This window comes from Podarcis filfolensis (genome assembly GCF_964270895.1).
Source record: "Podarcis filfolensis genome assembly, chromosome: 6".
In the NCBI taxonomy this organism is placed as follows: domain Eukaryota; kingdom Metazoa; phylum Chordata; class Lepidosauria; order Squamata; family Lacertidae; genus Podarcis; species Podarcis filfolensis.
Window position 1 is genome coordinate 90174007 of NC_139609.1, and position 12277 is coordinate 90186283.

Consider the following 12277-nt stretch of genomic DNA (forward strand, 5'->3'; position numbering starts at 1 on the left):
TTTTCAAACTTTTTTTGGAAGTTGAACATCTGATGTGGCTTCCGTGGCTTTCGATTGGCTGCAGGAGCTTCCTGCAGCCAATCAGAAGCCGCGCTTTGGTTTCTCAACATTTTGGAAGTCGAACGGACTTCTGGAACAGATTCTGTTCGACTTCCAAGGTATGACTGTATTATGATGATGTATTTGTATAAAGACCTTGCATCACAAAGGCATCATATTTACAACCATGCTCATAAAATGTAAGATAGACAGACAGACAGATAAAAACAACATTCCCAATTATTTTGTGCTTTTAAAAAAGGAAAAAAGGGATTCATCACATAATCTACTGTGTGGTGGGCTCTGTAGTCAATATAATATGCATGGCTGTGTTGCAAAAAGGTGCAGTCTTCTTTTGAAAGGTTTTAACTACTAACTAGTGCATTAAATGCATGCTTTCTCAAAAGTGAAACCCACGTTGTACTACAAAACTTACTTCCTGGTAACTGTGCATAAGATTGCAGCCTATTACTCAAACCAGAAGTGGATCCTTTTTCTTCTACTTCTTCTTTTCGTAGCCTCCATTGCATCTCCAGTCCCAGCAAATTGCTAATAAACTTTAATTCTTCCAGCAAAAGTGCATTAGTTGCTCCAAAGCACTAATGGCTTCTAATGACTCTGCCAAATCAAATCACAGCCCTTGATTCAGCAAGAACAGGCTGTATATTCTCACTGGTCTCGCTCAGGTTCTTCGTGAGCACGTCCAAAAATAGCAGGCTCAATGCTGCCTTGAAGACGCAGCTCTCTGAGAACATCCAACAAAAAGAAATCAGCTTTCAAGGAAATGACTTGGGCTGCAGTCTTACTTACCCAAGAATAAACCCTCAGTAAACCCTCAAAAGACTCAAAGGGACTTTCTTTGAGAAAGACATATGTAGGATTGCAGGGACAGTTTCCAAAGTTTTTTCTTTTCTTTTATTCCATTAAATCTATTTACGTCTGCAACAGTTAATTGATCAACTTTCTCAGCTGAAAAAATCTTTTGCTTGTCCAAAAAGGTGTCCCAAGTTAATCAGGCTGAAAATCTTTATTTTATTTTTCTGTAACTTGGTTTCATTCTGATACAAAACTGAATTGCAGAGAGGAACCAAGAGTGAGTAATATCTTTTGGCTCAAAGGGCCACATTCCCTTAGTGGGCAGCCTTCTAGGGGCCACATGTTAATTTGCTGGTGGAGCAGCAAATATTATTATTATATATTTATTTATATCCTGTCCTTTTTTTATTGACAAGAACTGAAGGCGGCTTACAGGAACATCTAAAAATATCTAAAAACAGGAACATCTAAAAATATCGTGCTTTTCTGAATTTTTCAGTGGAGAACCCGAGCACACGGAAACACCGTTTACCTTCCCGCTGCAGTGGAACCTATTTATCTACTTGCACTGGCATGCTTTCGAACTAGGTTGACAGGTGCTGGGACAGAGCAACAGAGTCACAGGGATTCGAACTGCCGACCTTCCAATCAGCCAGCCTAAGAGGCTCAGTGGTTTAGACCACAGAGCCACCCGCGTCCCTTTTGCTGCTGTGAGAAGGGGATGCTGAACTAGATGGGTCTTTGGCCTTTTCCAGCAGGGAACATCTTATGTTCAGTGGTGAGATTTGGACTTAGAATTTGGGATTTGCAACTTCTGGAGTTTCCGCCTATCAATTTCAGTCATTTGGGGAGACCCAGAGCTCTGGGTTAGTGAACAGAATCCGGTGATCCTTTCCTGACGTGGAGGTCACCAATGTGTGCCCATAGGTGTTCACATACCCACAGAGGTCCCCCTGGGTCCCGTACCCTGCCCCTCCCTGCTCTGAAACCAGGCTCAAAAATAGCAATTTGTTGTAGCCCATGGAACAGTTCGTAGTGTGTGTGTGTGGTGCCGGCAACAGCTTATCTAGTCTGCAAATGTATCCGAAAGGGCCAAAAAGGTGGTGACCCCTTCTCCTAAAGAAGAGGGGGGGTCACCCTTGCAGGGGGGTTGGACTAGATGACCCTTTGGTCCCTTCCAACTTCACGATTCTATGACACTAAGAAAAAATAAAGATCAATTTAGGTGACACTTTGAACCACTTGGTTGCTTGACTGGAAGTCAGGTGTGGCTTACCAAAATGAGCAATGCAATAGCAGAGCTGGGAACTGACTCATCTCCCCCCTTTCTGTGGTCTCAGATGCACATTGCAGGGCTTTAGAGGTTGAAGAAGTAGCCTTGTGGCCTCCCAATTCGTACAATATCCAAGCTAACAGGTGTTACTTGCCTTTTCAGTCCCTTGTGTTGATTCCATGATGGCTGTGCTCTGCCGCCACAGTTTGAAGCAGAAATGCTTTTGAATTACAGGAAAATGCAGGTGGGGAGAATGCAAATTTACTCAAATCCTGCATGTGGGCTTCCCACAGGCATCTGGTTGGTCATGGCGAGAACAGGATGCTGGACTCGATGGGCTGTGGGCCTGATCCAGCAGGCTGTTCTTATGCTCATAATTTAATCAAAAGTTATGCAGTCACTACATGTGTTTTCATTACATTTTGATCCCAACATTTGTTCATTGAGCTCCTGGCATCATAGGAACCTAGAAAGCCACCGTATAACAACTCAGGCCATTGGCTCATCTGTATTGTCCTCAGGCATGGGTTGAACTAATGACCTGAGGATCTAGTCCATGAGTAGGCAACCTAAAGCCCGGTCCAATCGCCTTCTAAATTCGGCCCACGGACAGTCCGGAAACCATTGTGTTTTTACATGAGTAGAATGTGTGCTTTTACAGTGGTACCTCGGGTTACATACGCTTCAGGTTACAGACTCCGCTAACCCAGAATCCTTTGCTTCAGGATGAGAACAGAAATTGTGCTCTGGCAGCACGGCAGCAGCAGGAGGCCCCATTAGCTAAAGTGGTGCTCCAGGTTAAGAACAGTTTCAGGTTAAGAACGGACCTCCGGAACGAATTAAGTACTTAACCCAAGGTACCACTGTATTTAACATGCATCTCTGGGTTATTTGTGGGGCCTGCCTGGTGTTTTTACATGAGTAGAATGTGTCCTTTTATTTAAAATGCATCTCTGGGTTATTTGTGGGGCATAGGAATTTATTCATCCCCCCCAAAAAATATAGTCCAGCCCCCCACAAGGTCTGAGGGACAGTGGACTGGCTCATGGCTGAAAAAGGTTGCTGACCCCTGTTTCTAGTCCAACCCCCGGCAGTCCAGGAATCTCAACTAGAGTATCCATGACTTATGACCACCCAACCTTTGCTTTAGAACTTCCTCAGAAGTAGAGTCCACAACCTCCCAAAGGAGACTATTCCACTGTCAAAGAGCTGTCACTCTCAGAAGGCTATTCTTGATGCTTAGTGGGCATTTCCTTTCTTGTCACTTAAAACTTGCTCCATCTTCCCTGTGAAAGCCCTTCAGGGAACCCTATCATATCTCCTCTCAGTCTCCTCTTTTCCAAGCTAAACATGCCTAGCTCCCTTGCCCCTTCCATGGAGGGGCCATGGATTGAATTACACTGCCAGCTAACGTAAACATTACTGAGCCGGAGAGACCGATGGCTTGACTGAATATAAAGCAGCTTCTTACGTTCTTATGAGAAGGGTCGCCACCCATTGCTAGATATAGGCAACATGCCATAAAGCTGTTAAGGAGCTAGAAAGTGTTGGTCAGGTAGATGGCCTGAGAGGGGAGGATGCAGCGCTTTGTTGCATAGCCAAAAGCTGCTGGCAAGAAAGTGAAATTATATCGAGGCAGCAGAGAACAGACTACTCATGTTGGTGCCAGGGAAAGAGCCTGTTAAGAGTCTTAGTCCTGAAGGCCTTCGAAAGAAGGCTCTAATTAGGCTATAATAATAATAATAATAATAATAATAATAATAATAATAATAATAATTTATTATTTATACCCCGCCCATCTGGCTGGGTTTCCCCAGCCACTCTGGGCGGCTTCCAACAGAATATTAAAATACTATTTACTAATGTTTAATGTCTATTAAACATTAAAAGCTTCCCTAAACAGGGCTGCCTTCAGATGTCTTCTAAATAGTTGTTTTTCTCTTTGACATCTGGCAGGAGGGCGTTCCACAGGGCGGGTGCCACTACCTAGAAGGCCCTCTGCCTGGTTCCCTGTAACTTGGCTTCTCGCCGCAAGGGAACCACCAGAAGGCCTTCAGAGCTGGACCTCAGTGTCCAGGCAGAACAATGGGGGTGGAGACGCTCCTTCAGGTATACTGGGCCGAGGCCGTTTAGGGCTTTAAAGGTCAGCACCAACACTTTGAATTGTGCTCGTAGACATTGTGCCCATGTCATCGCATCCCCATAGTTCCACAATTTCAGTGGTTGCCAAGCTGCAAATGTACAAATCTGAGTTGGGTTCCCTGATGCTTTTGCAGGTAATTCTGCATCTCACTTTTCTCCTCCTCCTCCTCCTCCTCATATTCAAGGCCTCCCATTATATTCTGCCACATCAGCCAATGACGGCAACTAATTTCACTTTGCGGGGCGTAAGTCTCTCCCGGCTATGAGAAAACACAAGATAAGAGCGGATCTCATTTGCTATAGTAATTCCTTATCAAAGTCACAAAGCCAGCGAGAGTGAAAGAGAAGATTACCTACCACTGAGAAATGCCTTGGGAAATAGGATTATTTTACATGCCATTTGGCAGCTAACTCATAACATTCATCGCGCTGAGTAGTTGCAGCTGAGTTTTCAGGGAGGGATTTTAATTGGCCCTGTGACTTGTTATGCTGATTAAAACGATAATCTCTGATGAAAAGTTTGTCAGAACGCTTCTTAAACCGCTGCTTCCAAGGCCAGTGGGGTTAGGGGACAAGTTGTGGGGTTTTTTTAATTAATATTTATTGGGTTTTCAATGTTGCCAGTTTCTGCCCCCACATTGCACTCATCTTCAAGCTGCTATGTACCGTATTTTTTGCTCCATAAGATGCACCAGACCATAAGAAACACCTAGTTTTTGGAGGAGGAAAAGAAGAAAAAAAATATTCTGACTCCCAGAAGCCAGAACAGCAAGCGGGATCGCTGCACAGCGATCCCTCTTGCTGTTCTGGTTTCTGGGATAGCTGCGCATCCTGCATTCACTCCATAAGACGCAGACACATTTCCCCTTACTTTTTAGGAGGGAAAAAGTGCGTCTTATAGAGCAAAAAATACGGTAAGTCTAAAGCAGGGACTGCTAATGTGGCACAGTGAGGCAGTTATAGTGGTTAGCTTTTCATCTTTGAAAAATGTCTAGAACCAAATGAAGCAATTGGAAAAGTGATGCTCCTCTCTCTTTGCCCCACCATCCTCTTTCAGTATATTATTATTTTCAAGGCTCAGATTAATTGTGCTGGATCTGACTTTTACCCAGTTTCTGTCTCTCAGGGTGGGCAAAAAAGTGATCAGAGGCAATGGTGGTCACTCACTCAAAAATCCAAGTGTGCCGACAGGCCCAAAGAATGTGGCTATCCCTCCTTTAATGGGTTGCCTGATGCACATAGCCCTTATAATCTTCTCACAATGTTTGAAGAAAGGAAGAGAGTAAAGTTTGCTGTGTGAGAATTAGTTACCAACTTAAAATAAAAATAAAAATCAGAGGCTACATCGGTGCCTTTAACAGCAGTCTTATCTGGAGATGTTAGCAACTGATGATGCATTGTTTCCATGCCAAGAAAACCCCCATTTGCTAATTTCTGCAGAATCAGGCTGCTGTTAAAAGGTACAGGAGCAAACCGGGTTGAGATCTCCCTCTTCTGCCAATTACTACTGGTTGGGAGACCCTCTGGAGCTGATTTTGGGGTACACAGAGAAGGAGGAGGAGGAGGAAGAGAGTAATTTGAAATCCTTCTGTGCTAGCAGAACCCAAAGGTTGCAGCAGCAGAAACCTTATGTTTGGCCTCCTTTTGAAATTCTTCAAGGTGTTTTGAAAGACTAAATTCAATCTTGAGAGAAGTTTCAAGAGCAACATCATCATCATCATCATTATTATCATTAATAATACACTGCCCTATACATACAGGTCTCAGGGTGGTTCACTTTACTAACATGGTGGTGGGCAAGGATGCTAGACAAAGACAGTCTAGTATTTTGAAATAGAAACTTAAATATCAAACAGTTACAGAAGAAGTGTGCATGCACACGAAAGCTTATACCCAGAACAAACTTAGTTGGTCTCTAAGGTGCTACGGGCAGGGACGCGGGTGGCGCTGTGGGTAAAACCTGTGGGTAAAACCTCAGTGCCTAGGACTTGCTGATCGCAAGGTCGGCGGTTTGAATCCCCGCGGCGGGGTGAGCTCCCGTCTTTCGGTCCCAGCTCCTGCCCACCTAGCAGTTTGAAAGCACCCCTAAGTGCAAGTAGATAAATAGGTACCGCTTTATAGCGGGAAGGTAAACGGCGTTTCTGTGTGCTGCGCTGGTGCTGGCTTGCCAGCTGTAGCTTCGTCACACTGGCCACGTGACCCGGAAGTGTCTTTGGATGGCGCCGGCTCACGGCCTGTTGAGCGAGATGAGCACGCAACCCTAGAGTCGGACACGACTGGCCCGTACGGGCAGGGGTACCTTTAAGGTGCTACGGGACAATTTTTAAAAATTTTATTTATTTATTTTGATTGTGTCAGACCAACACGGCTACCTACTTGAATCTAGAATCAACAATTAAAAACTCCCATGAACAGATCTGCCTTCAGATGCCTTCTAAAAGTCAAATTGTTGCTTACCTGTTTGACATCTGGTGGGAGGGTGTCCCACAGGGCGGGTGCCACTACAGAGAAGGCCCTCTGTCTGGTTCGTCATGGCTTCACGTCTCACAGTGAGGGAACTGGCAGAAGGCCCTTGGAGCTGGAGCTCAGTAACTGGGCTGAACGATGGAGATGGAGACGCTTCTTCAGGTATACAGGGCTGAGGCCGTTTATCAGGTGGCACTAATTTCCATCTCCATTGCAAAGGAAATTGTGCATCCCAAACCATTTCCGTGGACTGCATGGGTATTGCAATCTGTGCTTATATGTGGACTGAAAGCAACATCATCTAAAGGCATCTTAGGGGAAGAGTTGTGGCTCAGTGTTAGAATTCCTTTTTTGTAGGGAGAAGGTCCCAGGTTCAGTCTTTCACATCTCCAGGTAGGTTTGGGAGAGACCCCTGTCTGAAACTCTGGAGAGCTGTTGCCATTCGGTGTAGACAATCCTGGGCCAGATGGACCAATTAGATGGTCTGACTCGGTGCAGAGACAGAGGTAGCTGCCTTCTACCAAGTCATTCCATTGGACCATTTAGCACACTGTTGTCTACTCTGACTAATGCAAGACAGCTTCCTATGTTCCTAATGAGTTAGAAAGTGTGGCATTTCTGCAAACTTTTAAGCAGTATTTTAATAAAGTCATGCAAATCACTGCAATATATATTTGCACCCCAGTGCTTTGAGATGGGACAGAGAGTAAACCTATTTATTAACAACCAGAACACTCCACAAAAGGAACCTTTTCTATTCTGAAGACAGCTTAAAAGCCCAGGAAAATGATCCATTATATATCACTCTTTTTTCAAAAAAATAACATATCCATGGAATGCATGCATTCCATCTGGGCTTCTCTTCTAAAACATTGTTTTCTTTTCCCCCCTGCATTTCTTTCATCCTTATCCTTTTTGCGGGGGAAGTATTGCTTCTCCTGATAGTGTCCTTGTATTACAAGTGTCCCCATAGGATTAACTTGACCTATTTCAAAGGAGAAATAGAGAAACATCCTTAATGAAATGATCCTAAATATGAACTAGTTGCATAACAGCCCTACTTTTCATCAGCTGGTAATGCGTGGCATCCTATCTGCTTCCTACCACAACCATGTGCTGTGCACAGTTGACGATAAAGAAATCCTAGTGGATCAGATCCTACTCATGTGTAGGAGCTCCACACAGTGAGAACATCCGTGGTCTGCATAGAAACCATGTGCAGTGCCCAGCTGCTGCAGAAAGTGGCTAAAAAGTGCTAAAAGTGCTTCTTCTTCTTCTTTGACGATCACTTGTAGCTGAGTAAGATTGTCTTCCACAAACACGGTCTTAACAGTGAGTCCATGAGTGACTGTGGAGGCCAATTCTGGATCCACACGTCCTTCCACAGTGGGGACATAGGTTTCTGGGCAGGAGTTGATCATGGTGAGGGTTTGCCAAGTATACTTTCCTCTTAGCGTGTTTCTTCTTTTTGTCCTGAGTTCAAGCGTCTTCAAAGGCCATGACACCTTTGGTAAAGGCTGTTCTCCAATTGAAGCTCTCGCAGGCCAGTGTTTCCCAGTTGTTGGTGTCTATACTACATTTTTAAAGATTTGCCTTGAGAGAGTCTTTAAACCTCTTTTGTTGACCATCAGCATTATGCTTTCCATTTTTAAGTTCAGAATAGAGTAGTTGCTTTGGAAGACGATAATCAGGCATCTGCACAACATGACCAGTCCAACGAAGTTGATGTTGAAGAATCATTGCTTCAACACTGGTGATCTTTGCTTCTTCCAGTACACTGGCATTATTTCGCCTGTCTTCCCAAGTGGTGCGTAAAATTTTTTGGAGACACCATTGATGGAATCTTTTGAGGAGTTGGAGATGGGGTTTTAAGTGGTCCATGTTTCACAAGCATACAGTAAGGTTGGTAGTACAATAGCTTTGTAAACCAGCATTTTGGTTTCCCTGTGAATTTCCCAGTCCTCAAACACCCTGCACTTCAATAGGGAGAAAGCTGCACTCGCAGAGCTCAAGCGATGCTGGATTTTGGCATCAATGTCGGCCCTTGTGGAAAGATAACTGCCCAGGTAGGAGAAGTGATTGACACTTTCCAATGTTGCACCATTGAGTTGGGTTGGTTAGATTTGTTGTTGCAGGAAGTGGGTGCAATGTTTGGGGCTAAAAGTGCAACCACACCATGGCCTGACCTGTGGGAAGCACATAGAATCACATAATTGTAGATTTGGAAGAGATCCCACGAGTCACATGGTCCAACCCTCTGCAATGCACGAATCTCAACAAAATCACAATAGCTGACCAGATGGCCATAGGAAGCCAGCGATCAGGACCTCAGCACAACCCCACCAATGGTTTCCTGCAAGTGGCATTCAGAGGCATATAGCCAGGAGGTAGGGCATAGCCAACATAGCTAGTAGGCACTGTCAGCCTTATCCTCCATGAATTTGTGTAACTCTTTTTTACAGCCATCCAAGTTGGTGGTCACTCGCTAGGTGACCTTCGGACAGTCACATACTGTGTAAAGATTCTCAGTTGCTTTTAGGTTTTCCTCCCCATTGTGTCTACATTTAAATTCTATAATATTTCTATTTCTACATGCATTTGTATTTGTTACGCTTATTACTTTTACTGTATATTGTATGTGTTTATTTCAAGATATCTTAATTTACTAATTATTATTATTATTTTAAAAAAGATAAAATGCATGGTTGGGAGTGTTGCTTCGTGGAAGAAAACCAGGATAAGAATGTAATGTGATAAAATAAAAAGTGCACCTCCTCATTCCATCTGATTATTTCTTTCCAGAATGAAGCTGTTTCAGGGTCTCAGCACTGCCTGTATACCCATCGGTGCACTTATTGCCAATTCTCCCCTTCTGAAAGCCGAGACCTCCACCCACTCTTAGAAGAACACAAGCCAGCCTGGGGAAGGGAGAAAAAAAGAAAAAGAAAAAAGCACAACACACCTCTTGGCTCCTCTTTGATGGCAATGCCTCACAACTTGGCAGGAGAAAATGGCTTCAACTTTACCCAGAAACTCATTTTCTCCAGCCCGTCCAACCCAGCGGAGAACAGCCTTACTTTTGATACGACCAGTCCCAAGGAATCTTGCAACACTTCCGAGAGCAATGGCACTTTATACTCCAGCGCAAACAGCCCTTCGGACTCCTGCATTAAACCCCTCTGTGACGAGGGACCCGAAAACAAGAGCCAGTTCAGCAAAGGCATTAAATACGTCTCCTCAGAAGGAGAAGTGCTGGTTTGCGGATGGGGAGCCTTCACACCGAGTTGTTTACAGTTCTTCAACACGCCCAAGGGGGTCTTGTTCTTCCTCTGCGTGGCTTCTTTCCTCCAGGGGATGACCGTGAACGGCTTCATTAATACGGTCATCACCTCCATAGAGCGGCGGTTCGATCTCCGGAGCTACGAGAGTGGGCTGATTGCCAGCTCTTACGACATTGCCGCCTGCGTGTGCTTGACGTTTGTCAGTTACTTTGGGGGGAATGGGCACAAACCGCGGTGGCTGGGGTGGGGGGTGTTGATCATGGGCATTGGGTCGGTCATCTTTGCGCTGCCCCAGTTCACCACCAGCCAATACGAAGTACACTTCTCGGAGGAGATTGGCATGTGCTCCTCCAATCAGAGCATGGGGTGCACAGAAAGCGTCTCCAGCCTCTCCAGTTACCGGTTTGTCTTCATGCTCGGACAGTTCCTGCACGGGATCGGAGCAACGCCATTATACACTCTTGGAGTGACCTATTTGGATGAAAATGTCAAGTCCAACTATTCCCCCGTGTATATTGGTAAGTGTCAGGCTTCAGGGAATCGGTTTCCTCCCTCCGTGCCAGTAGATAAGCAGAACAAAGGGAAAGGAGTCTTCTTACCGGTTAGAAACTTTAATACTCACAGCCAGAGAACAAAGAACCCATCTCCAAGAAAGGGCGGTGCTCCCAATTAAGAATCCCACCCTTTTACATCCCTATGAATCCATGTCACTGCTACGTCTTGTAATCTGAGCTTGTCCCCTCTGTGATTTGTGTCCTTTCTTTTCTGCCACTTTCTCAGCTCTTCTTGACCTTGGGGAGAGCGGATGAATGCTTTCCAGAGACAGTGGATCTGTTAACCCTCTCTCTCCCAGTGTTTCATCTCCTAGCTGTTCCCCATCCAGTATTTCCCAGCTACTGCCTTCTGAAACTGTGCCCCTCTGCAAACCACTGTTCCAAATCTACACTGTCCTCCTGCTCCTGGGAAGATTCAGGAGCAGGGGGAGGGGGAGGCTCCCACCATTCCTCCTCAGTGCAGCCCTCCTCTGTCATGGAGGGCATGTTGGTGTTGCTTTCTCCTTCCCACACACCTGCCCCATTGGATAGATTTGGAGGGTAGGATAAGATATTAGTTATTATTTATCCTTATATTGCCTCCTTGTGCAAGAGCACCAGCTGTCTAGCAGACTACATCCTTAGCTCCACAAGGCAAGCCTGATCCTTGCAGCATTGTCACACAATGCTCTTTCCCGCCCCATCTCAATGAATTATAGTACACACAAAAGGAAGCATTAGTCACAGGTGTAGCAATTAGCCAGCTTGAGTGCTGAAGAGCTGTGCAATGCAAAGGAGTTAATGAGTTTTCCCTCTGCGACTGCCAGCGTATCATTCATCAGCCACAAAATGGAATCAAGAAGCATCCCTCCTCTTGTCATCTGCAGAAGGGGTAAGCCCTAAGATTTATTCAGGCACAGTGAATTAATTGCAGTCCTATTATTATTATTACTACTACTACTAATACTACCATTAATTTTATAATTGCCTTCTAAGCCACCATCTCAGTGCAATTTGCACAGAGGATAATTAAGTCTTAAGTTCTCCACATTTCAATTTCTGTTTGCAATTTTATTTTATTTTTTAAAGAGCAAGTCTTCATGAGAATTCATCACCATTTGAGTGCAAAATTCTCCAAACTATGCAATTTTCGCATTTCCCTCTGAAACAATACATTTTTATGTGATTTTTTTCACACTTTAACGCAGGATATGCATTTTTGGATACATTGCTTGGTTGGAGAACTGCCAAAGTTGGAGCAGTCTGAATTTCAAAGAATGGCTGTGTTTCGTTTCTCGTACTGTTTCAGAGAGTGAGAATTACACAGATTCGCCTTTAAATGTAATCTGAATCAAATTTCTCCTCCATCTCTGGACCCACCTATGGCAAAAATTAATAGGCGAACAGCACTTAAGCTTTCCCTTTGCAGTACTAATGTGGGCGAACGAACATCTGTTCCACAGTGATAGCGAGAGAATGTTGGGAACTTGGAGAAACTGATGGTACATCTGCAAAGAATTCCCCCCCCCCCCAAAAAAAATCTGTACTTCAGCAAAACTTCAGAATTCAGAACTGACTTTTTGAACTTTGAACTTTTTCAAGTGTCTCTCTTGATATCTTTTCCAGCTATTTTCTACACTGCTGCCATATTGGGTCCTGCAGCTGGCTATCTGGTTGGAGGGATCTTTCTGAACATTTACACCGAAATCGGAAGACAGTAAGTTTAG

The 12277-nt window shown here is 44.6% G+C and overlaps 1 protein-coding gene across 4 annotated transcripts in view; it reads left to right on the top strand.

The window, feature by feature from the left end:
- The window catches only part of SLCO4A1 (solute carrier organic anion transporter family member 4A1), a 64160-nt gene that overhangs the window by 22262 nt on the left and 29621 nt on the right, over positions 1–12277 (top strand). For all 4 annotated transcript variants that reach the window (XM_083618549.1, XM_083618548.1, XM_083618547.1 and 1 more), the window contains exons 2-3: positions 9539–10535; positions 12177–12267. In XM_083618549.1, coding sequence (XP_083474675.1) covers positions 9716–10535; positions 12177–12267 — 911 coding nt within the window. In that variant the 5' untranslated portion in view covers positions 9539–9715. The remainder of the gene's footprint in view (positions 1–9538; positions 10536–12176; positions 12268–12277) is intronic.